At 37.6% G+C, this 26444-nt stretch overlaps 1 protein-coding gene across 4 annotated transcripts in view; it reads right to left on the reverse strand.

Annotated features, from left to right (window-relative positions):
- The window catches only part of COL19A1 (collagen type XIX alpha 1 chain), a 379271-nt gene that overhangs the window by 262907 nt on the left and 89920 nt on the right, over positions 1-26444 (reverse strand). For 3 of the 4 annotated variants that reach the window (XM_057528158.1, XM_057528156.1, XM_057528155.1), the window contains exons 11-12: positions 15644-15688; positions 12904-12948 (exon numbers count right to left, since the gene is read on the reverse strand). In XM_057528158.1, coding sequence (XP_057384141.1) covers positions 12904-12948; positions 15644-15688 — 90 coding nt within the window. The remainder of the gene's footprint in view (positions 1-12903; positions 12949-15643; positions 15689-26444) is intronic. The other variant, XM_057528157.1, reaches the window with a different exon arrangement.

The following is a 26444-nucleotide window of genomic DNA, read 5'->3' on the forward strand; positions in this document are numbered from 1 at the left end:
TAAGTGAAAACAGTGAGATACAATGAATATTTGATGATTATATGAAGCAGAAGCAATTGCCAGATAAATTTTTAAGTCCATTTCTTTTTTCAGTTTTTAAAAACCACATCTTTTTCAGACACTAAAATCTCTGTCACCAAATGTGAGGGTTGCCTTCACCTTCCTCTTAATTTACAATCCAGTCTGATTCAGGAATGCTCTCGTATGAGAGGGGAACTGCATAACAGATCTCTTCCTTGTTATTGAGTCCACAAAATACTCAAGTCACTTGTTCAGGAATTTTTATGTTTACATTAAAATTTATCTTTCCTTCTCAGAGCTACCTGAAATAAAAATGGAAGGAAAGTAACTCGAAAAGGGAACCAGGCTTGGACGGGGTGAAAGCAAAATAGCTGGAAGAGAAAGCCGGAGGGGCGGCAGGATTACCAAGAGGCTGTGGAAAAAGGAGCCTGGGGAAAGTGGAAGAGACTAAGTCTATAGCAGAGGGTGACCCTGAGCAAGGCGGAGGGGACTAAAGCACAGGAGCGGGCACCCGAGACAGTGCCGGCGCCTGGAATGAAGAAATAGGGTAACTGGAATAAAGGTCAAAATAAGAGCAAAATTCAGACAAACTGTAAACCACCCTTTGAGAATACTCAGCCCCTACTAAAGAGAAAAACTATCCAAAGTCAAGTTGTCTTAATCATCATGTGAATGAGGATCGTGACTTTTCTACTCATCTCTCGTTATGTGCCCCAAATTTCCATATTTCTTTGTCCTTAAATTACATAAAATAGTTACTGAATAAATTTCCATGCAAAAGCACCTAAGGTTACTGCTGTCAATAGTTCCAAAAATTCCACTGTAATTGCAACTAAAAATTATGACAAAAGACTCAATAGATGACCCTTAACACTACCACAAAGTTAAAAAGACACTGTAATATCTGGTATTAAAAGAACTGTATTATTTTGTTTTTTAGAGTAAGGAACTGAATAGTGGCTTGCCAAAGGCAAGGTCCTTCACAAGTAATGAAAAATGGAACTATGTCAACCGATTACTTCTCTGCACATTTTCGTATACTATTAAATATAGTTTACTATTAAATATGTTTTATATACTGTCTTTTTTTGAAACAAAATTTATTTTTTAAAATTTATTTTATTGAAGTATAGTTGATTTACAATGTTGTGTTAGCTTCTGGTGTACAGCAAACTGATTCAGTTTTATATATATATATACACACACATTCTTTTCCATATTCTTTTCCTTTATGGTTTATCATAGGATATTGACTACAGTTCTCTGTGCTATACAGTAGGAGCTTGTTGTTTATCCATTCTATATATTATAGTTTGCATCTGCTAATCCCAAACTCCCAGTCTATACCTTCCCCTACCCCCCACCTTGGCAACCACAAGTCTGTTCTCTATGTCTGTGAGTCTGTTCCTATTTCATAGATAAGTTCATTTGTGTCATATTTTAGATTCCACATATAAGTGATATCTTTTAAAGACAAATACCATATGAAACAGAATTTCAAGGATCATACGTGTGAAACTAATTTTGATCTCTCACTCCACCTCACAAATTCAATAGCCGGAATCTAAAAAAGCAGGGTTGATACTGAGTTGAATAAATCAAAATAACAATTATTGAATACTTCAGAAGGTTGAAAAGAAACACTAAGCCTTGTCTACACTAATCTCCTTCAGCATTGAATTAACCAATTGAATTCTTCTATGTGCTCAGCATTATGTTGGTTGTCTGAGATAAAGACGTAAACAGATACGGTCCCTGCTCTTATGAAGCTACTGTTCTACTGGGGGAAATAGAAAAAAAAAAAAAACCAAAAAACCCATGTCAGTAAATTTATAATTATAAATTGTGATAAGTGGTATAAAGGTGAAGTGTAGTATTAAAGGTACAATGAGAAATTTTAAAAAAGGAACGGAATTTGATTGGAGTATCAAGAAAGCCTCCCCTGAGAAAACGACTTTGAAGATGTAGATAGAGGTTAGCCAACGGAAGGGAAATGGTGTTCCAAACAGAACCAACGGACAGTTCTGAGGCAGAAGACAGGCTGGCGAGTTCAGGGAACTGCGGCAGGAACAGAAGGAGAGAAGGGGAGTGAATGAGAGATGAGAGGCAACTACAGGGATTGGGGATTTTCACGTAATGGGAAGCAACTAAATGTTTCAAGCACAAAGAGCCCATGAGTAGTTTTGTAAAGATCCATCTCTATAATTGGAGGATGGATGAGAGAAGAGAGAGAGTGAAAACAGGAAGATTAGTCAGGAGTTGATAATAAATGATTACAGCTTGGTGGTGTTGGGGGCTATGGAGAGAAACAGATAGATGCAAACTATAATTTGGAAGTAAAATTGACAATGGCCGGAAATTTCAGAACACTGTTAAATAATAATGGTGATACCTTTGTCTTGTTCTTGATTTTAATGGGAATTTCTTAACTATTACATTATCATCGGCATAAGTCTGACATTCCTTATGAAACGTTAGACATTTGCAGCTCTCTGTGTAAGTGAGCTTGGTCTGTACTATTCTTTGGGGTTCTATCTTAATCAAGAAGATTTTGCTCTCAAGGACTCAAGCTTGCTTTGGATGTTGGTGCATTAAAGTTTCTTCTTCTACAATCCATACCCCTCGGCTATTGCTGTGTCCCCTCACCCCTCACAGATGGTTCTTGAGAGGGTCATCTGCATGCTCTCTTTACTTGTCCGCCACTCTTCAACATACTGCACTTGATGTCTACCCTTATTATTCCACCAAAATGACCTTTGCCAAAGTCACCAGTGACCCATAGCAACAATTTTACTTGCTCATCTAGGGAGGCAGTGAGTTAGAGCTCTGGTGTTCCTTCTTAATTTTTCACCTTCTGCCCCTGTTTCCTCATCTACAGAGTGGGGATAATAACAGCAGAGAGTTTCTGGGAGGATTAAATGAGGTAATTCATATGAAGCTCATAGAAGAAAAATGGCTGAGCATAGTGAACATTCAACAAATATTAGCTACTGATATTGTGATCTGATTTGACTGCTAAGTACATTTTGAACGTTTAAACACTCACTTTCTTCTACCTGGCAACACATTCTACTGATTTTCCCTGTACTTCTCCAGATGCATCTTCTCTATGTTCTTCTTCTTCCTCTATTCAACTTCTGAATGTTTAAGTTCCTCAGCTCCCAGGCACAGGCCTTCTCCTATTTCCAACCCCTCTCCTTATGCAGTCTCGCCCACTCCGATTGCTATGTGCCGACCACCCCTCACTTGTAACTGGAGTACAGACTCTTTTTTTCTGAACTCCAGGCTCAGACCTAATTAGATGCCTCACACACACCTCAAACTCATGGTATAAACCCCTACCCAAATTTGTTCCTCTTCCAATGTACAACGGCCAGAATGTGACAGTTATCTCTTATCACCACCTTCTCTCTTACACCTACATCACTAAAATCAGTTGGTGCTATCTCAAAGTTATATCTGAAATCTATCCACTTCTCTCCACCTCCAGGAAAATTACAAGCTGCAATCATCTCTTGCTTGACTACTGCGGAGTCTCCTAGGAGCACCCTACAGCAAGACATGAAACATGAAGGGAGCTAAAACAACTGGAATGAAGAAGCCAGAATGCACATTTCCTATGACACTGCCACATACAGCCCATTGCTTTCAATGGAAAAACTAACAGAATTAATAAAATTAGGAACTAGATTCAAGAAAAGAATTGGGTAAAGTGACTAGATACTAAATAGAGATACAAAAATCAAGAGCTTTCCCATATATCAGCAATACTCACAGACTTATGGCTGCTTTTTTTTTTTTTTTTTCTCAGCCCATACCCCTTCTTATAAATCCCATGCACTCTCTGTAAGTCAGCTGAGTTGGCTGCAGGGCTTTCCAGACTCAGGTGATGGAACCAGAGGTGAGTCAACTAGATTCTCTATACTCGGAATGTGGGTATGACACCTCGTGACGGCAGTGTGTTACTGGCCTTGGGATTATGAAGGTGTGCAAGCTGGGGACAAGGCTGCCACTCTGGTGTGGCCATCTAATACTAAGTTTACCAATGAGCAAGCAGAGTCAAGATGTAACACGAGAGAACAGAGCGGTTTCACAGAAAAGAGAGATCACGTAGCCAGAGAAGCAAAGAGAGGATGCAGAGGCGTCCAAGTTCCTGACTCCACTCCTCCGAGGCTCAGCCACACTCTGCTCCATCCCAGAGCGATGGGTAGAGTTAACATAACACCAATTGGTAGTTGTACCAACAGTAATATCGATACTTTGGAACTAGGAGAACTAAACTAAATTCATAAAGAAGACAAAAATGAAAGCAAACACTTTTTCAACATCTGACCCTATGCCAGGCACTAGTTTGGATCCTTTGATGACAACATCATTTAAGTTTGACACAAACCCAATAAGATCAGTATCATTATTATTCTGGGTTCAAGGATGAGGAAATCAAAGAGTGGGTAACCATCCAAATTTAAACATGTAGCAAGTAGCACTATAAGTGGGTAAAAGTATGCAAGAAAACATTTTAAAAGAAGAGTAATGAAACTGTGTTTCCAGTGCTAGATGTTAAAATGTATTGTAAGAGCTAAAATAATTAAAATAATGTGGCAGCAATACAGTAATCAATAGACAGAATACATACCCCTAAAATAATCTTAGTATATAAGAATTAGTATATGATAAAGAAAGCATCATGAACAAACGTGTAAGGAAATTATTATCAGACATGGTTTTGAAGGAAAAGTCAAGTTTCATCTTCATCTCTAACAGTTACCAAAATACATTTAGGTGGAAGAAAGGGTTACAATGTGTAAAAGCAAAACTAGAAGAAAATGTGAGTGAATATTTAACTGATTTCTTGAAAGCACAGGATATCAAAATACAGAAGGAATTAAGGAAATCGTTAAAGAAACACCAACTGTCAACAAAGAAATTTAGAATTTCTGTATATCAATTCACAGTAAACGTTAAAGACAAACCTTAAGATGAAAATAATATTTATAATATATACGACAGAATTGTGTGTATAAATGTTTAATGTGATGTAGTTAAAGAAATACAGAAATAAAGAAATAAAATTTTAAAGGGAAATAATGTTTATTGATTAAAAATTGTAAACATTTGAAAAACTTAATACTTAAAGCTAGTGAGGGTGGAATAAGGATGCAACCACTACGTATGAATGTGTAAACTGATTGAAAAAAAAACTTTGGAGAAAGTAATTTGAGTATCTGTATCAAGAATCTTAAAACTTTCAATACTCATCAACCCAATAATTTTAATTCCAGAAATCTAGTTTAAAGGAAGAACAAGAGATATATTTAAAGATGCTTATCAAAGTATGCTGAGTCTGCATTACATGTACTAGCGAAAACATTTAAAAAAACAGAAACAAAAACAAATAAGGACTTAAATTTCCAACAAGGGAATGGTCAAATAAAATATTATATATCCATACAGTGAAATATTAAGCAATTATTAAAAATAATACTTTAAAAGACTAATATTCATGAAATAGTACAGCCCTTGATGGTTATTCTCCTCTTTTTCATGTCTCTTTTTTTGACATTTCACTTTTTCTATAACCACTATTAAAAGATGTAGCAACATATTTCACATAATCTAGAGTTATTCACTAGCCCCGTAAAGAATGAAGGAAACGACACACAATCAGTGAAGACTAACGTTAAGCCTCCAGCTTGGCTGTGGGATTACTATTACACTTCCCCACTGCCTGCTACCATGGCTAATTGAAAGTTCGCATGGTTGCTCCCATACCAATTGGCATTGGCCACAGATAAATTGCTGTGTATTTTGAAATCATAGTTATTATTCTACTCCATCTGTTCTCTTCATTTTTCAAGTCAACTGTCAAATTAAACAAGTAAGCCCTTCCTAAAAGTTGCAGAAGTGTTACATGTTACCAGGGTAAATGAAACAATTGTCCAACATGCTGATATTCAGCAAATTCTACAAGGGGAACCAAGAGAGAATTCACAGGAAGTGAGGTGACATGCCAACAGTTGTTTTAAAGTGATGATGGGAAAGTGCTATATTTATAATAACAGTATTTAACATTCTTGCATTCATTCTGAATGCTAAGCATTAACTGCCAAGAAAGCTTTAATAGTGAAATCCTAAAAATACATTTCAACTCTGACCTGCTTTTCCCAGTTGTTCTGGTCTCAGTATTACTTTAGCTAAAATTAATAAGCACATGGAACTATGTAAAAGTACTAAGTCATTCCTTGGTTTAGCTATTTGACACCTTGTATCTCTCCCTTCCCATTCTAACTGAGAATTTCATCTTTCTATAATATTTTCCTATTACACATAAAGCATCTCTACCATTTCAAATATAGAAATGTCTTTTGACACAGTCTCTGAGTCCCACTATGGAAACATAACTTTAACGATTACTGTGCAAGTCATGGGAGAAGGAGAAGGGAAATGAAGTTGCTAAATCTATTCACCCTTTTTGCTCTGAAGTAGAGTTCAACTGTTATACTAAAATAAGGAAATTTTATCTCATTTGTGTTCAATTTATTACAAAAATGGCCCCATTTTTCACCCCTCTATGTAGCCATACCCCTTGAAATGCGACTTTGTCGCTATCAGGAGGTGGCATCTGTTTTCCCACCGCTTGAATCAGGGCTGGGTTTGGGACTTGCTTTGGCCAACACAATGTGGCAGAGTTGATGGCATGCTGGCTCTGAACCAGGGGCCTCGAGAGGCCTTACGTGCTTCTGCCTGCTCTCTTTGGACCCCTGCCATTACCTTGAGAACAGGACCAGGATAATCGCGGAGGATGGGAGACCATCTGAGTAGACATGCTGCCCATCAGAGCCCGACCTAGACCAGCCACCCTCAGCCAACCCACCAGCTGAGCACAGATACACAGCAAACCTAGGCAAGACCAGCCGGGAGCAAAGTCACTGAGCTAATAAGCCCAGTCTAAACTGCTAAGCCACAGGAGAACGAGCTAAACAAATGAATGTGTTAAGCCACTGAAGTTTGGGGTGATTTGTTACACACCAGTAGCTAACTAATATATCCTCTCATCTTTTGCTTCCTTATTTAGAAGTAAAATTAGGACGTAATACTAGGCAAATAAAAAATTAGACATAGTAATTATATCAAATCTATTTTCCTCAAAATACCAATATTTACATTTTTTTCACATTTTGGCTGTTGGGGATATTAACATTTACTGAGCACCTTTTAGTTACTAGGCACTTGTTTTACTCCTACAAAAATCCCATAAGTATGAATTATCTTTATCTTATAGAAAAGGAGAGTAAGGTAAAGACAGCAAGGAACATGTCCAGGTTCACACAGCTGGCATGGCAGAGCTGGATTAGAACACAGGACACAGGAATGTGAATCCATTTATCCTATGATAGGTCATCATCAGTTCCACAATGAACTGTTAAGTCTAGGCTCTCCCTGGAGTGATTCTCCAGAAACTAGGAATGCGTGTTCCCTGCCAAATGACATAGATGCTACCCCAGAAGGTTCTGAAGAATAATTTATGCATATTATATAGGCATACTCACTTAGGCTTTTTCTCATTCTCCAATAAAATTTTAAATGGCAAAAATACCACAGCTATGCCTTCAAATTCTCAACTCAAGTTCTATGTGCAATTACCATAACAACAATTGGATGGAAAATTGACTAATGAAAAGTGAAAATATCTTCCAGTATAAAAGGTCTTGATTTATTTGAAGCCATAATTGTTGTTTCTAGTAGCAAATGATTACTATTGACTGCCTTATTGACTATAATCTCATGATATTTAATGCTAGAAGGCAAAAGGCTGCACATCATTCATAAAATCAACACTAAGCCTAACTGTATATTTTATTCTAGGATGGCCAATGAAAATTTGAGTTATGTCATCTGAAAATTAAGAAATACAAATGATCGGATGCATGCCTTAATTATAAATAACCGAGATAGTTTTGGATTAGTAAAGCATACTTATACTTAACCATACATTACAATAGACATTTTAATAATTTTATTCATTTGAATATCACATTTTCTACTAAATTATATTACAGATTATACTATCTTATATTGCAGTAATATAATACAATAACACGTGGTTAAATAAACCAACTAAAATGGGCATCAGTTAGATGTTTTTCCAGTGGATTCTGTCAGGTAAAATATTTGCAACAGCTATAAAACCAGAGTAATAAATATTTAAATATAATTTTCTGATTTAAATAAATATATGACATTTCAGGACCTAGACAACACTCTGGTAAGAAGACAGTAAAAATCACAAGTCACTGGAAATTTACAGCAACCAGTTTTCCAAAGTTTTCAGAGATAAATTAAAGCAGGAATCATACGCATTTGTTAGTGTTATGGTTATGGTTATTGTTATTAGTTTAACTCAGGGCGAAAGAAAAGATCATTGATCAAGATGATGAAAGTAGGTAATGCCCGTAAGTCAGAAACTGTTGAACCATGAACACTCTAGACTATAGAACATGTCAACTGTTGCACACTGTCCACATCTCCTGGGGCCACATGGTTCATGACAAAAAGCAATTGGGTTGTTCTCTTTTCTTGTCATTAAACTTAAGAGATCTTGAAGAGACCAGATAATCTCAATATCAAATGGAAAAGTTTTACACTTGCTGAAACATCTTAGATCCCTGTAAAGATTTGCTGCCGTGTGTGCCCATATTATCTTAAATGTCACTCTTGAATGAACCAAAATCGACAACATTTTAGCTAGAAAATGTCAGGAACACTGTGACGAGAGTAACAGTTGCCACTGGATGTTTCTCTCTCACAATCAAATGATATGTTAACGGTAAAGTGCAGCAGAATCAAGTTTAATGCTGAAGAAATTAGTTTTTAAACTTTAAGTCAGTTAGGGTTTGACTGATAACATACAAGAATGAGAATTTTAAAAGCAAACTAAATTACATGATCTGAAGCAATTACTTAAAATACTGAATTCTATTATGAAGCAGATGTTTACATTTGCTTTTCTATTTGCTCCTTTTCATAAATGCAACCAAGTAATATTCCTATTTTCACAAAGATCTAAAGTAAGGATCTGGGCTCAGCGTTTAGGAATGATGATCACTTCATTGAACCCCTGCAAGATGGCCTTTTTCTACAGTGATATTCAGAGCCTAGCTCTTGCATCTACCTTGGTCGTATAACAAGAGTTGGTTTGACTATGTCATTACGAGGAAGGCTGACAGTGGGGATAACTGTCATCAAGAGTGGACTCTTCACCACCTCACACCAGTCAGAATGGCCATCATTAAAAAATCTACAAATAATACATGCTGAAGAGGGTGTGGAGAAAAGGGAACCCTCCTACACTGTTGGTGGGAATGTAAATTGGTGCAGCCACTAGGGAAAACATAATGGAGGTTCCTCGAAAAATTAAATATAGAACTACCCTATGATCCAGCAATCCCACTCCTGGGCATATATCTGGACAAAACTATGATTCTAAAAGATACATGCACCCCTGTGTTCATAGCAGCACTATTTACAACAGCCAAGACATGGAAGCAACCTGAATGCCCATCGACAGATGAATGGATAAATAAGATGTGGTACATATATACAATGGAATATTACTCAGCCATAAAAAAAGAATGAAATAATGCCATTTGCAGCAACATGGATGGACCTAGAGATTATCATACTAAGTGAAGTAAGTCACACAAAGACAAATATCATATATCACCTATATGTAGAATCTAAAATATGACAGAAATGAACTTATCTACAAAACAGAAACAGACTCACAAACATAGAGAACAGATTTGTGGTTGCCAAGGTTGGGGAGAGGGATGGAGTAGGAGTTTAGGGTTAGCAGATGCAAACTATTATATATAGGATGGATAAACAACAAGGTCCTACTGTATAGCACAGGGAACTATATTCAACATCCTGTAATAAACCATAATGGAAAAGAATATGAAAAAGATTGTATATATATGTATAATTGAATCACTTTGCTCTACAGCAAAAACTAACACAACATTGTAAATCAACCATACTTCCATAAAATAAATTTTTTTAAAAAAGAAGAGTGAACTCTTCATTTTGTTTACTGCTAGTAGTAGCCATATAACATCTACAGTAATACTGAAGGAACCTAAGGAAAATCCCCCGAAGAAGGGATGTTTAAGACCACTCCTATAGAAACAGAGAAATCAGAATGTAGACCTCAGCTGGGGGTCTATTCCTCAGCCAGAATACAGACATCCCCTCTCCTGTCGCATGGGCTATGCTGTCAGGGATCCAGGGATCCTTGAACGATGCTCCAGCCAGTAACAGGTCAGTGGGGTGAGGTCATTCCTAAGATAAACCAGAACGTGGCAAACCTGAAGACAGCTGTCCTCTGGGAGAGTCTTGCCAGCATCAGAAACTAATCTTTGAGAGAAAGAACCACCCCTTCAAATAATTTTCTCTTCAGGACTGACTTGGCTGAACTGTGTTTGCTTAGGTAATGAGGCGTGAGTTTCTGCCCTGTTATAAGTTGCTATAGAGACTCAGGAATATGCTTTCAGATGAGGTCCTCTATACTTGCTCAAGTTCCATGGGTTATTTTCTGGACTGAGGGCAGCATCTTCAATACACTGAGGAACCCCGTGATAGTCCGGCTTGGGTTCAGCTGGCCTGAAAGCTAGTTTTCTAGCCATAAAGAAAAGCAGCAGATTCCTCTATGTGGTTTATACTGGATTACAGAAATATCACCTGAAAACCATCATATGGTATTTTCTCTTTGATAGTTGATAAACTTCCTTTTTTGGTCAGTAGCCACATGGCTTCGGTAGATATGATATCTCTGAACAACAGCAACTTCCTGAATTATTTCATTTTACAACTAGTGAATTTTGTCATTTATAACAGTCAGATTTTAAACACAGTGGAGACCACATTAAGGTAATTAGAGAAGAAAGGTGAGTCTTATTTTCACTATATATTCAGTTTTCCACAAGGAATTGAAATTCAAATCAGATTGTCTTTATTCAGAAAACGAATTGTGTTGCAAGCAGTCCAAGAATCTCATTTTGGTGTCACACAGAAATGAGTGCCTCACATACTTTTTCTTGTTTAATCTAGAAACAAAAAGTTTCTAATCTAGAAACGAATACTTGGATATCAACTATTTCTCTTATGGAAAAATATGTGTGGTCATGTATCATAATATACAGCATGTAACACTGAAGAAACTCAAACATCCCATATATGGTAAATAAAAATCAAAGCAGAACATATTTTTAACATAAGCGTTGTTATGTGAATCTTACATTTGACTATAAACCATTTAAGTTGTAATTCTCATTCAAGACATTGTCTTTTCTACTTGGTGCTTTATTTCTTCCTGATAACTCAATCATATTCTCCGTAAATATTTTCACCTCTTGGTGACATGGACTATTTGAAGGCAACAGTCAACAGATATGAGGAATTAGAAGGGAAATCTTTGAAGCCAGATGTACTGTTTTTCAATACCTCATAGACTGTGAGAATCTATTTATTACTAAGCAATACCAACCGTGTATCTAAAATATCAAAATAGCCACTAAGATTTTAGTGAGATGGCGACTTTAAATTACAGAGAATATATCTGTTTTCCTTGCTTATTCTTACTTATTCCTACAGGTAAAGTCCCGTTAATAAAACAGGAATATGTAAAGCATTTATTTAAAGCCATGGTCTTGCAATGACGGTTATTCTAAAGCAAAAATATTCAAGAGATTCCTAAGAAGGAGGATCCACTTAAAAAATAGTCATCACTCAGTGGACTTCTCTTCAATTATACGATAATTATATGGCTATCCTTCCTTCCCCCTCACTGTTCTGTGAGGAAAAGTAATTAGCAAGTAGCTTACAACATGTGTAATTTGTCTTATAATTATAATAGACGCTCATTCTGTCTATAAATACTTACCGAAGAAGCAAATAACTGATAACTGCTCAGAAAACTCAACACAGGCCACACAATCTAATTTGAGATTATCTCTTCCCCTTTCCAGCCTCCCTCTGGCTGTCCAATTACATGGCAGTTTATGAAACAAAGGAATGGTGCTGTTTTTGTTCTATTTGAAAATAAAACTAGACATATGAAATGCAGAAGAATGCAAATGACTGTGTGAAGGGAAATTTTGGATGACTAAGACATTTCTATCCTCTACACTTTGAGTACAAAGCTGTGAATGTGTGAAACGATTGCTTGAATGGGGAGGTTAACAGCTTCTCTCAGCTGCAACCTGCAGCCCTCTCCACATGGCTTTCTTTACCTCTGAGTCTGGTAACCGGTAACCTGGCAGGGTTTAAGGAGTTCCCTATAACCCAGGCTGGAATATTGCACAATCCTTATGGTTTTCCTAAATGTTGCCCCTGCCTTTTAAACATTCCCTTTATTCAACTCTTCCACACTATTCTATTTTGAATGTGCCAGCCCTTTTCTGTTGGACCTTGACTATTACAATTAGTTCTACTTACTTATTTCCTCAGGAAAAATTCCACTGATAAACTAGGTGTACATATAAACAAAGCATTTATTTAGACTTGGACATTTCATGAGCACATCAATGATGTTACAGCACAAAAATATAATGCTTAATAAATGTTTGAATTATTTATGTATCAATGGAATGATTTAACTAGAAATATGTGGAAATAACTACCACCTAAACAAGTGTAGAAAGATTTATGACAGGCATCGATATGGTAAGTCTACCTTAAGTGAAGCACATATTTTAAATTATTTCTATAAAAATCACTGAATTGCTTTTATGGAAAGCACAAAAACAAGTTAAATATTCTAGTCCAAAATATTTTCAAGAACACAATTTATTTTTACAAATGAGTATGAAAAGTGATCTTTACCTTTTCACCAATTTCTCCTTTGCTACCTTCAAAACCTTGCTCTCCCTGTAGAAGAGGAATATGATGTGTATAATAACAGGCACACTACTTTTAACACGAGTAATAATAATAATAATAGTTTCTAATATCGTTAATAATAGTTTCTAATATTAGAAACTAATAGTTTCTAAAATCAATAATTGTATATATTAAAACCATTTCTAAAATGGAAGCTCGAAGCCAATATTAACTTATACAAAATTTAAACACTCCTAAACACTGAAGGAATAATTTTCTAGGGTAAAACCTATAGCTTCACTGCTTGCAATGCAATTTAATCCCCATGAACCGGAATTTCTGCAACCAAAGTACCTTTCTCATAGGTGTTTGGAGAACTGAATGCATCAAATAGTGTGCCTGGCACAGACCCAGTTAGCCATTACTGTTGTTATTACTACCACTACTTATTCCACCAGATCCAGGAGAAACATCCTTCGCAAGCTGACCTCCACGGAAGACTGTCCCAGGGAGAGGGGTGTGACGAACGAGGCCAGGATTCGGGCTCGGGCTCTGACTCCGGCGCCAGGCTCTTTCCCACCCAGACGGCCGGCCTCTCCAGCACAGAACGGGCGTGGGCTCTCACTCACCATCTTGATTCTGAGAGGTATAAACCCCCTGTTCTTCAGGTAAAACCTCTCTGATCTGACAAGCTTATTTTCCCACTTAACTCTGCACAGATATTTAGAGTACTGATGTTTCATTCATATGATCAACAAATATTCATTGAACGGCAAATATACATCAGGCACTCACAACAGCGTAGCCAGCAAGGGAATGCTGGGGGGTGGGTCATACCCACCCCTCCACGCACAGGAAGTGCTCAGTAAACCGAGAGGAGGGATGGAGGGTTTCTTATCTCCAGTTTTTATCTGCAGTGCTTCAAACAAGGTGACACTTAATGTAATTAAAATCTGTATGTAAGAAAAGGAATGCCTGCTTTTTACTATGTGTACATTATACATACACTCATACACCTGATGACACACACACACACACACACACACACACACCCGATTAAAACATTATTTCTGGGGCTTCTGGTGGCGCAGTGGTTACGAATCCACCTGCCAATACAGGGGACACGGGTTCGAGCCCTGGCCAGGGAAGATCCCACATGCCGCGGAGCAGCTAAGCCCGTGCACCACAACTACCGAGCCTGCGCTCTAGAGCCCGCGAGCCACAACTACTGAAGCCCACGCACCCAGAGCCTGTGCTCTGCAACAAGAGAAGCCACCGCAATGAGAAGCCCGCGCACCGCAACGAAGAGTAGCCCCCGCTCGCCACAGCTAGAGAAAGCCCGCGTGAAGCAATGAAGACCCAACACAGCAAAAATAAATAAATAAAATTTAAAATAATAATAATAATAATAATTACTTCTGCTTTATCTACCTTCAAAACAGGTACAGGAAAGAAAGTAAGTTAGTATTTGGGTATATCTGCCACTGAATGTGTGGTCTATCTTGTTCCGACCACGTTTCCTAAAATGTAGACTTTAACTTGATGTGCTGATGCAAGCTGCCACACCGCTGCTGAACGCCGCCGTACGTCGGCCACGATGCCAGCGTGACGCAGCCACCACAAACAGCTGCTGGAAGGGCCTAAACTGCTTCCCGGAAGATAAAGCTACACACCCCTTGGCTGGCAACGCGACTCACAGATGCAGCACCCGCTGTACCAGTGGGTTTTGTCTAGAACTGCTGTGAAGAAATGCAGAAGCTTGCCATTTCATCACTGCCAGTTCAATCCTAGTATCTTCAGCAAGCAAGTAAAGGAAGATTTTTCAAAAGCTGTAACTATAAATGCGTGCATATCTTTTTAATGGTAATTTTTAAGCTACAGAGCAAAACCTAGATGCGATAGTAACTTCTGGCTTCCTGTTGCTAAGATCTGTAAAACTTCTCCAGTGCATAGAAATGATATGCTTGGCTTTGGTGGGCATGTAATATTGCACCAATAATGCTCTCCCCTGTGGCGGGGTTATCTGGGTGGTATCATGACAGCTGACGGCACCTGCAGGGGCTCCCCATCCCTTCAGGAAATCGGAATAAACCAGTCTCTGTGTCTCCAATAGTGTTGGTCACATACAATCATATTTCTTCCCAGGAGGAAAAATCAGCCCATGGACAATAAAGGGGTGAAATGAAGTTTACCTTGGTAAGGAGAAAGATTCTAGGCCCAGAAAGAAGCACCCTAGCCAATGCAAAAATCCCTACTGATTATGAATTTATCATTCTGAAAGAATTTTTTGAAGAGATTAGTTGCAGCATCTTTGTAATATTTAATGTTTTATATCATTGTAACCATTACGTTTAGCTCAATCTGGGAAATACAAAACGGAAAAGAAGTAACCACACACTGTCAAAGGTAGTAAAGCCTGTTCCAGTCTTCATTTTAGACTCAACAGTGAAAACATTCCCAGAGCAGCTGTGCTCACTCCCCGGGCCCCCATGAAGTATCACTGCCCACTTCTCCAGAGAAGCATGTGGCTAAACCTCTCTCATAAATCTCCCTCCTAAAGTAGGTCCTTTGAGAAGGGATCGCTTCCATGGGTTCTCTTTGGAAAGAAAGTTCAAGTGGTGGTTGACTCAGGGAATTCAATTTCATTAAACACATCTTCTAAATCTTCACTATATTATGCGCACATTCAACTTTCAAGATGTTAAAGTTCTTAACTAATATGAAACATTAAAAATCTCTTTACCTTTTGACCAGGTAAGCCTGGAGTTCCATGTAAACCATTTTCGCCCTAAAAGAAATACACAGAATAAATTTTGTTAGCCATAAAAAACAAGTGAATAAAGAAATGCTTGTGTTTTTTAACAACTTGTTCTAGGGTTGCGGGGAAAGGCAGCCTAATGCTGAACGTGTATCAAGTACAGGGGGCTTTGCACCCATCCCTCATCTCCCAACTCCAGGACTAGTACTTGCATTCAGAAAATAAGAAAACGGAGGCTCTGAGCGGTTCGGTCGCATGCTCAAGGTGACCAACTGTGAGCATCACCTAAGATTTGAATCGAAGTCTCTCAGACTCCACAGCCCATGCTTTCCCACGTGCTACTTAGTGCCCTTTATTTTATTTTCTCTCTTTTAAACCTCTGGGCATAATATTAAAGTCTGACACAGGCTGTCTATGGGCCAGGCACTGTTCTCACAACAAATCTATCAGGTAGATACAACTATTATGACCATCTTCTTACAGATGATTACACAATCAGGATATAGACCCGGAATTCAAGTTCACCTACTTCGTCTCTGCGCACCTAATCACCCACCTGCACTGTCTCATGGAAAAGATCTCATTTTGGCTTGTAAGTGACCTCTTATCTAAAAACTAAATATATATATATTTATTTATTTATTTATTTAAAATCTTTTTATATATATAAAGCGTATCTACTTTCTTTCTCATTCCCATTGATTGCCTTTAGATCAGTTTAGAAGACGTGCCCAATGCCGTTCTACTTGAAACAGTTACTTGGGAGAATCTTGAGTTCTGCCCATCCGTCTGGTTCCTGTGTTGGGTACCAAGGTTTTCAGCAGATGCCTATCAGTTTCCCTTACTGGAATGCATGGGCCACCTCTTTGATTGACAAGGCCGGTTTGCAAACGGCACACAAGCTAGAACGAGATACTCCTGGGAGGATGTGCACATTCCCAGTGGAGCCTCAGGAATGCTGCTGCTTCAAGGATGTGACTTGGGCTCCCAAGTTTCCAGGTTTAGAAAGCTCAAAATAAACTAACAATTCTACTGACCCGCTTTATTTCTAGCAAACATTTATGAAACAACAGTTTTTTTTTAAAGTATTGCCTAAAAGGAAGTTAGATATCACTTCTTAGAGTTTTTAAAATAAAATTCAAATATATGAAGAAAAAAAATCATATCTTCACATTTTAAAATAGCAATAATATGTTCTATTTAAGCCTACAGAGATCGTTATCGTTTCATCAATTAATACATTTTTGGAAAGGCTTAGTCATTTTTACCAGCAGTGTACTGCCATATACACAACATATTTTAAAGACTAAGGCTCTTCTTTGACTGGATTAAATTATCTGTGCTGCACAGTGTTAACTGTTATCATCACAGAATATACTAAACACTAAAGGCAAAACTTTGTGGCCAAGTGTTGAAGCATCAATAAAATACAATGTACTTATCTATGTAATAAATATATTTCTATCATTTAAAAAGTTGTTATAGTTCTAGACCTGAGGCATCTCACAAATATATTAGAAACTTCCCATTTCACTTAATAAAGTGACAGTCAAAGCACATTAAGTTTTTGACACCAGGGAACATTCCATGGAAACGGAGCTGTTACTCATCACAGAAGTATGTCCACTTGTCCATGAGGAGCAGAATTATTTTCATTGGTTGATCCAATATAATGTTTTACATCATATTACAAGTTACACACGATAACAAGATATGGTTTGTAATCCGGTAAGGTACATTGACACAGTCTACACTGCCAAAAATACTTTTTGGAAAAAAGAAAGCAATGTCAGTAGCTCTTTCCCTTTTTCTTTGCCCACAGCTCACTCCTATGTGTCATGTGCTCCAAAGACTGGCACCTAAAGGCCCACCTCTGGCACACGTCAGGTCAGGGTCACACCCAGATGCACTGTCAACTGGGTACCATTCTTCCTTGACAGGAAGAATGCTTCTCTCTTTAATGGACACTGGTTTTACGATTGTTGCAATTAAAGTGTTTTCCTATGGCCAGTGTTAATTGGTCTCTGCTTTTTCCTGACCAGAAATTTGTTTTGTAAACATAATTCTAAGCTCCATGATAGCCCAATGGACACCACTGATTACTCTTCCCAGGAAATGAGTGGGCTTTACGTGACACAGCAACATGTGAAAGATTTTGAGATACTGGGAAACTTTTGAAGCTTCAAGTCTGTAACTTTGGTATTCAGAAACCAATTCATTTTCTTCTCACAGATTTTCTCAAAGTTACCAGAGATGTCTGACATAGACACTTATAATCATGTAAAATCATTCGTCATTTTTCCAGTCCCTGAGGGATAAATTAGCATATTTGTTTCTAACTATATCTCAAAAAAAAAAAACAAAAAAAAAACTACTAAGTAGCATAACAACTAAAGAAGAAAATAGTCTTAAAGAGCAAATTTTTGTTTAACAGATTAACAGACTATGTTTCTCCTGTCAGGACTTTATCTAAAACCTAATTTATGTCAACAGAATGAGCCCTTCTTTACTCTGAATCACAGTTTCAAAGCTCTGGTGCCCATACAGCTTGGGGTCAAATTGAATTCTATCCAACAAATAAATGCCTGCCTAAAATTACTGGATGAGCAGACGTTAGCTGCTTTTTCTAAACTCTTGCTGTCCCTCGGTGCTCCCAGTCTCAGCACAGGAGGAAATAAGAAGCTTCTTTTTTGGCTTCCCATCAATACTTTAGCCCATTATTGAAAGAAGATTATAATCAATGTTTCCTGTATCTACTATAACTTTCAAAATTTGTTTCTCCGGCATATACTTTCTATTACAGGTTTTTCCATCAAAGGGCCTGCGTCCCTTTCGTATCACAAATTCAAGCTCCAGATGGGCAATGTATGAATACGTGTAATACAAAGCAGGGCAAAATCTAACATTGCTGCTGATAGCATCGATGCCATGTTATTAGTGTAATACAGAGCGTGTCTTCAACTTCACAGAGCAACCCAAAAAACCCTTTCCAGAATTCAAAGTAACCTCTTTGGAAAGTTTTGGAAAAAAACTTAGGTGTGATTTAGGAGCAACCGGTGGCTTTCTGAAAAGCTGATCAAAGGATTTCATTTTACCTCCTTTTTATCACTGCTCATTTCCCGGAAGTAAGCACAGCTAGGCATACAAGATAAATTATTAATTTTCCTGATTTCTTTGACATTGGAATCAATGTCTTTTCTTATGCAGGAAATACATGTTGTCTGAAAGACATTTAATAAAGAATCACACTCCCTAGGGCTGTAGTTTGCAAACCTAGTACCAATGAGACCAAGCAAAGAAAGGCACATTAAGCAGGTAAACGAAAATTCCCTTATAACTAGACCTAAGCCTGGAAAATAGAAAGTTATAAACTATGTTTTGGTGATTTTTTTCTTTAAAAAGTTAGGCATTCAGACTTTGATTAAAAAGTCTGAGATCCTGCAGATGTAGAGAATGGACTTGAGGATACGGGGAGGGGGTAGGGTAAGCTGGGACAAAGTGAGAGAGTGGCATGGACATATATACACTACCAAATGTAAAATAGATAGCTAGTGGGAAGCAGCCTCATAGCACAGGGAGATCAGCTCGGTGCTTTGTGACCACCTAGAGGGGTGGGGTAGGGAGGGTGGGAGGGAGACACAAGAGAAAGGAGATATGGGGATATATGTATATGCATAGCTGATTCACTGTGTTATAAAGCAGAAACTAACACACCATTGTAAAGCAATTATACTCCAATAAAGATGTTAAAAAAAAAGTCTGAGATCCTATTTATAACACTGTTTCCATATTTAAAAATGTAATTTGACCTATCATTTTACTTAGAGCAAGTTTCCCAGGAACACAATCTTCTGTTTGAATTTACTGTATACTCAGAAGTATATCAATATTTTCCCACTAATTAATTCATATTCATTAAGAGTAAATTTACTTAAATTGAGTTTTGAGTGCAACAGCTGGAACAAATATCTGAAGTGGAATGCCAGAATCCTAGCATGAAAACCAATAAAGGAAGCAGCCAAAAGTAAATCTGATTATGATTTTGTGTATCACTAACTTGACCTCTACAATTCCAACAACAGTCCTGCTGTACTCAGGCCATAATCTTTCGAGATTTAATTTTTATATGGTTCTAAATTCCTGCCACTCAACTAAATATCTCAGGAAATAAAACATGTATCTCCTATATTTTTTCCGCTATCTCGTCCAATCAGAGTCCTTTTATTTCAGGGAAGAGTATTTTTTCCTTCTATATTCTGGGACTTCTTTCCAAGAAATAAATTTTTAAGTAAAAAAACTATGTACTTCATAGGGTTTAAAACTTCAAACTTTTTGAATTCTTTGTATTTGTTGGATCCTTCATGCAGCTAACACATGGGGATATATTATCATATGAATACTCAGAATAAGGCAAATTTAAAACATTCTTAAACAAAAACGAATGAGACCCTATTATTACTTATTCTTATGGTCATTTCAAAGAAGAGAAAGCCAGCCCACCATCGGTAATACATGGTCAATACATGTTTTAATCATAGTAATATAAATGTGGGGAGTTAGTAGCAGCTGAACCCAACATCTACTTTCTCAAAAACTATTAACCTGAGTGTATCTGTGTGCACACGAGTACATGCAAGGGCACACACCTAGAAAACAAGCAGGGTGGGTATTCTTAAATACAGGAACAGGTGTAAATTTATACATTTGTATCACCAGCTCCACCAAAGAATCTGCTAAGGTACTGACCCTATTGAAAGCTTCTTAAAGTCAGGCTAGTTGGCTGTTTAATTTGCATTGTGGAGAGCAAAACAAAACAATTTGATGTATGGATATTGAAACAATGCCTTCTGAACCCAAATTAACCTTTCCCAAATTTCTGCCCATTGGTCTTATTTCACACAGGACAAATATCATATGGGATTTATACATGACATCCCTTTGTGTCACCATCAAGCCTATTCAGTAATCCAATCATTTTTCAAATGATAGTTTGGAGTCCCTTAATATTATAGTAACTGTTGCCTGGGCACACACTGTCCTTTAAAAAGTGGCACTGAGAATTCAGCACATCACTCCAGATATGGTCTCAACCACACAGAGATTAGGACTGGCATACACACCCATACACACACACACCTTGTTCTGGATACTATACAATACCTGCATTACTACAACTTGCTTTTTTAAAGCTAAGTTGCTTGTGCATACATTGAACTTGTAGTCAACTAAAACCATTAAGTTTTCCTTTCAAAGAGGATATTTTTACAATCCTTTTTCAAATTACTGGAGTGCAAATTACGCTGACTTATTCAAATAAAAAACAAATAATTTTGAAATGGTTTGGGGACGTAAACGTTTCTTTCCACTTAAAGCAAAGTTAGGGAATTGAGCCTTGGCCAATGTTGTAAGACCCCATTACAAAAGCTAGGCTCCTATGTCATCGGTATGGTTTTCTTAAAGTGGATCTGTTAAGAATGAGTGTGTGGGCTTTTCACTTTCTTGTGAGACTAGCGGGAAGGCAGTCTTTAAGTAAACTTGAAGCTTCACAAAAGTACCAGGGAAACAGAGGACATTTAGTGTAAATCATCCACTGAACTACGTAGAGTGGAGTAAGTGACATCTGAATCAAGTGTTCTAACACGAGATAACTGAAGATATACAGAGAAGCACAGTGTCATCAGTAAGCTCCTGCTTGGAGACAGTGAGACACCAGTAACTGCAGACTATTTCTGGTCCGAAGTAGTCCTCATGCTGAGTAATTTAGAGTTCCACTCTGTATCAATTACTTCTACTGGAGTTTCAATGCACTGAAGGCATTGGTTACTTATCTTTAGACCTGAGATAAATGGCTGTGAAGGTCTGGAGGAAGAACATGCCTTAGCAACGTTGTAAGAAAGTCAGGAGATTTCCAAACCTAGTACGGAGGACAAGGCAGCAGAATCACCTAGAGATTTATGCTGGAGAGAGGAGGGAGACATGTTGTCTCCAAGGGAAATGGGAAGCCAGTTCTGGGGCTGCACACTCTTCCCTCTCTTTCTGTTTCACCCCCGGAAGCACCCCTGTCAGCTTCACCAGACATGGGAGAGTCTCTGGCCCTCCTATTCCCTGAAGTGTGCTTCTGCAGATAGCACAGGAGATTTGGAGCGAAGCCTCGCGGCCTCTCCTCTGGGGGCCTTTCCAATCCTCCCTCGGCGTGGTTTTCTAGCAATCACCCTCTGATTCTCTTCTCTATTGACTTGAGCTCTGAACCGCTCAACAAACATTATGCAGAACCAAGGAGGTGCCGCGCGCTGGGCCAGGGGCTGGGGTGACAGGTGTGAGAACGACCCCTAGCACTTGTTCTGCAGGAGCTCACAGTGGGGACCGAGACACACAGACTATGTGGGTGATGTAAACAAAGTGCTACACGAGCAGAGTGCAGGGCTGCTAAGTCTGCCTGGTGGCCAAGGAGAGTTCATGAAATAGATGCAACTTTTCTTGAGCTGTGAAGTCAGTGATCTGTGAAAATGCAGTGATGGTGGGAGAAAAGAAAGACACTGACTGTGGTCATCCTCTCGAGTCTTCTTCTCTTACCCAACAAGTTCATGCATGACCTTCCACAGGCTATGACAGCCCTGACTACACTGCAAAAAGCTCCTTTAGACACAGCCACATTAAGAATATTCTATTATCTGAACCTGTAGACAAAAAGCTCCTTTAGACACAGCCACATTAAGAATATTCTATTATCTGAACCTGTAGACAAAAAGCTCCTTTAGACACAGCCACATTAAGAATATTCTATTATCTGAACCTGTAGACAAAAAGCTCCTTTAGACACAGCCACATTAAGAAAATTCTATTATCTGAACCTGTAGACGTCTGTATAAAATAACAACTCCATCTCTAAACTCCCTACTGAGTATCTCAGTAATCTACACCAGAAATAAAATAATTAGGACAAAACTATAATTAGAAAAGATACATGCACCCATATTTTCATAGCGGCACCATTCACAATAGCGCCAAGGCATGGAAGCAACCTAGATGTCCATCAACAGATGAATGGATAAAGAAGATGTGGTATGTGTGTGTGTGTACACACCACACACACACACAATGGAATATTACTCAGCCATAAAAGAGAATGAAATAATGCCATTTGCAGCAACCTGGATGGACCTAGAGATTATCATACTAAGTGAAGTAAGTCAGAAAGAGAAAGATAAATATCATATAATATCACTTATATGTGGAACCTAAAAAAAATGATACAAATGAATTTACATACAAAACAGACACTGATCCACAGACATAGAAAACAGACTTGTGGTTGCCAAGGGGGAGGGAGGGAAGGATTGGGAGGTTGGGATTAGCAGACGCAAACTATTGTACATAGGATGGATAAACAACAAGGTCCTACTGTAGAGCACAGGGAACTATACTCAATATCCTGTGATAAACCATAATGGAAAAGAATATGAAAAAGAATGTATATATATGTATAACCGAATCACTTTGCTGTACAGCAGAAAGTAACACAACATTGTAAATCAACTCTACTGGAATAAAAATTTTTTTTAAAAGACTAAAATAATTAGCCACTAAACTATGCAGAGAAACAGAGACTGTGTGATCTTTTTTATGGCAATATTTTAATATCTGTGTGCTAGATTCTCACAGTGCATTAAACCAAATAGGAACATTAGCAGACTAGCTTGTTAAAATCTGGCTAACCGTTCAGCAAATAAAAGTCGAGTGCCGGGGTGCAGATCCACTGCATGTGTTGAGCCTGTCACCCACCTGCTCTGTTCTCTGCCAACTGCTCCACTTGGGGTGCGAGTGGAAGGCATTAGGAGGCAATAAGAAACCACTAAGAAATAAAATCAGCTGCAGAGTGAGCAAGTCTCTTTTTCTTTTTCCTATCCTTCTATTACCTCTGTCCTGCTCCGGTTTCTGCTTATTTTAGTGCTATCTTGTATCAATATACTGCCCACAGATAAGACAATTAAATGAGACTTACTCCAGGTAAAGGCAGTCATTTTTCACTGATAATTCAAGTATCATTCTTGTAACTTTAGTAAGTGAGGTCAAGAAGCAGGCTGACAAAACTGTTTTCTCTGTGGTCATTTTTACCATGAATAGAAATTGGTTATGATAAAAAGTTCAATCCTATGTCCAGATTTGACTATACCTTTATTCGCTGCAGGATTTTCTGAAATACAGGAGTATGTGTGTGATTCTCTGTTTAAGAGGTATTTTCTCCTAACATGGAGCTCATACTTGTTTTATAAACCTTGACAATTTCACAGAAAGGAAATATCCCATTTTTAGAATAAAGCTGTGTTGTACTTTTTTTCTCCTCATTTAGTGTTGCGATTTGGACAATAAATTGTCACATACTAATAGATATTTTAACTTTTTTTATCTTGGGAGGAACTCTGAAATTAATCTTAATTATGAATTTCACTGGCAAACTGGATGAAACTAGATAATGCAGGGAGAAAGCCAAATGACAAAAAAAAAATTCTTTAGCTTTCTCAATAAATGCCTGTAAGTTTCAGAGTATCTGAGGCATTAATACTACATCTGGACCAGGGCTGTTGCAGAGTTCATTATAATTCACAACAGCTACCGGCCTTGTCTGCGCTTGCATAAACTGTAACAGCATCTGCCTTTATTTCCTGAAGCTGCAGTCTTTTCATAAAATGTCTTTTTAAGGGAAAACCAAGATTCAAAGATCACAGTCATTTCATTTTCCAACAGAAAAGAAATATAAAGACAGTTAGGGAACAATGGATCTGTCCAGTTTGGTCTCACCCTCCTGCAAAGAGCTGGGGCTTCAGAGTTGATGATGAAAAGACCTGGTACACAAAGCAGCTCTTAATGAGGACAGTTAGCCCAGCTATTTTTAATACATGCAACTTGGCAATTCTCTCACCACGCTATCAGATACACTTCTTAAGCGCCTTAATGCATATGGCTTTTTACCTCTACAAGTTTGATTTTTTTTTAAAAAAAGAACCTCACGGTACTAGGTGAAACACTTGTATTTTTGATCAAGTAAATATACAATTTATAGATATGTTTGATCAAATGAATATAAAATTCACACACACACACACACACACACACACACACACACATATATATATATATATATATATATATATATATATATATATATATAATATCAAAAGCATATTTGGAGAAGAGCATAAATAGAGAAGTTTCTAGATTAGACTCTGAGGTAAGGTTTATCTGGACAGTGTGGCCATGATGGGCCTGCCTGGAGGTCAGACAGGATCTCCAGAGAGTCAGGTTTGGGAAGTTTTGAAGCATATTTTAAATATAATTTGGAATTTGGAAACCACACAAAATAAAACTGCATTGTTTTCATAATACTTATTTCAGAAAGTAAAGCGAGACACAATCCTTTCATTTGGTGAAAAACATATGATGATGATTTTCAAGAGATGGACACAGTTTTCTGAGGCTGGGAGAGTTATCTCTAAGGATAGGCAGACTTTAAAAGGGTCCATAGATTTCAAGACAAGGGACACAGCTCTCCCTGGAGCAGGAAGGAAGGAAGTCCCCTGTGCAGTTCCCTCTCTAGCCTGCAGATAAATGAATTTAAGATCTAATTCAGAACTGTCTGCAAAGGAAATGTGAGCACTTGAGGGACGCTTCAGACAAGGTAATATGGTAAAGGTGCCAGAGCCATGGATTCACGTGGGTAGAGATTCAAATCCTGACTTCACTAGTAGTTAGTGATGAAACTTTGGGGAAGTTTCCCCATCTGTGAAACAGTGATGATAAATCGTACCTCACAGAGATACTGTGGGAAATGAATGAAATAATGTAAAGAAGTCTCTTGATAGTATTTAGCACATAATAATTATAAAGTAAATGGCCACTATTATTATTATTGTAAAAGTTTGTACTCATATTTTTTGGTTAGGTTGAAAATTCATTAGATTCCTAATATCCAGTTTGTTTTAAGAAGTCAAAGTTTTCTAAGATATGTGACTTTTATTTTAACTTTTCCACTCAATATTTTGAATAAATAATATAAATTCCCTCAAATGAGTTCTAGTTCAGTCTCTTAGTAACCTAGAGTTTAGAATAATAGAATCATTAAACTGTTTTCTTTTAAAATTATATCTATTGTTTACCAAATATTTATTTATCAGGCACTGAGCTGGCAATCTCATGAATTATTTCATCTAATCTTTAAGACAAAACTAGAAGTAGGTACAATATAATTCCCATTTCATAAAAAGAAAACTTAGAAGCTGTAAGAGACATGTCCCAAATTACACAGAGCAAGGATTTGAGCTGGGATTCAAACCCAAGATGTGTATAACTCTGGATATTTAATAATTGAATGATAGAACAATGAGGGCTATCACTTACTGCACACCTACCCCACGAAAAATGAAATAAATTTATCAAAAGTTTTCTCACTAAAATAAACACTTTAGGACAAATTCTAGGCAATTCAGCAGATAGAAAATTGGTTTTAGCATAAATTAGGTTCTATATTTATTTAATTTTTTACTATCATGTTATTAGGATTAAGATTATTGGAAGATAGTTATTCCTATTTTAAAAAACTATCCCTACTTCTCAAAAAACATATCTGATACATGACATACACAAGTGAAACAGGGAGTGAGGCAATGTTTTGTTGGCAATATTCAAGGAGCAAATGCAAGCATGCTTTGAGTGTGAAGTCTGGAGGTAGGACAGTGGGCAGGATTTGCTCCAGTGGCCCAATCTCATTTTCCCACTACATATCATGAGG

This window comes from Balaenoptera acutorostrata, chromosome 14, assembly GCF_949987535.1.
Source record: "Balaenoptera acutorostrata chromosome 14, mBalAcu1.1, whole genome shotgun sequence".
In the NCBI taxonomy this organism is placed as follows: Eukaryota; Metazoa; Chordata; class Mammalia; order Artiodactyla; family Balaenopteridae; genus Balaenoptera; species Balaenoptera acutorostrata.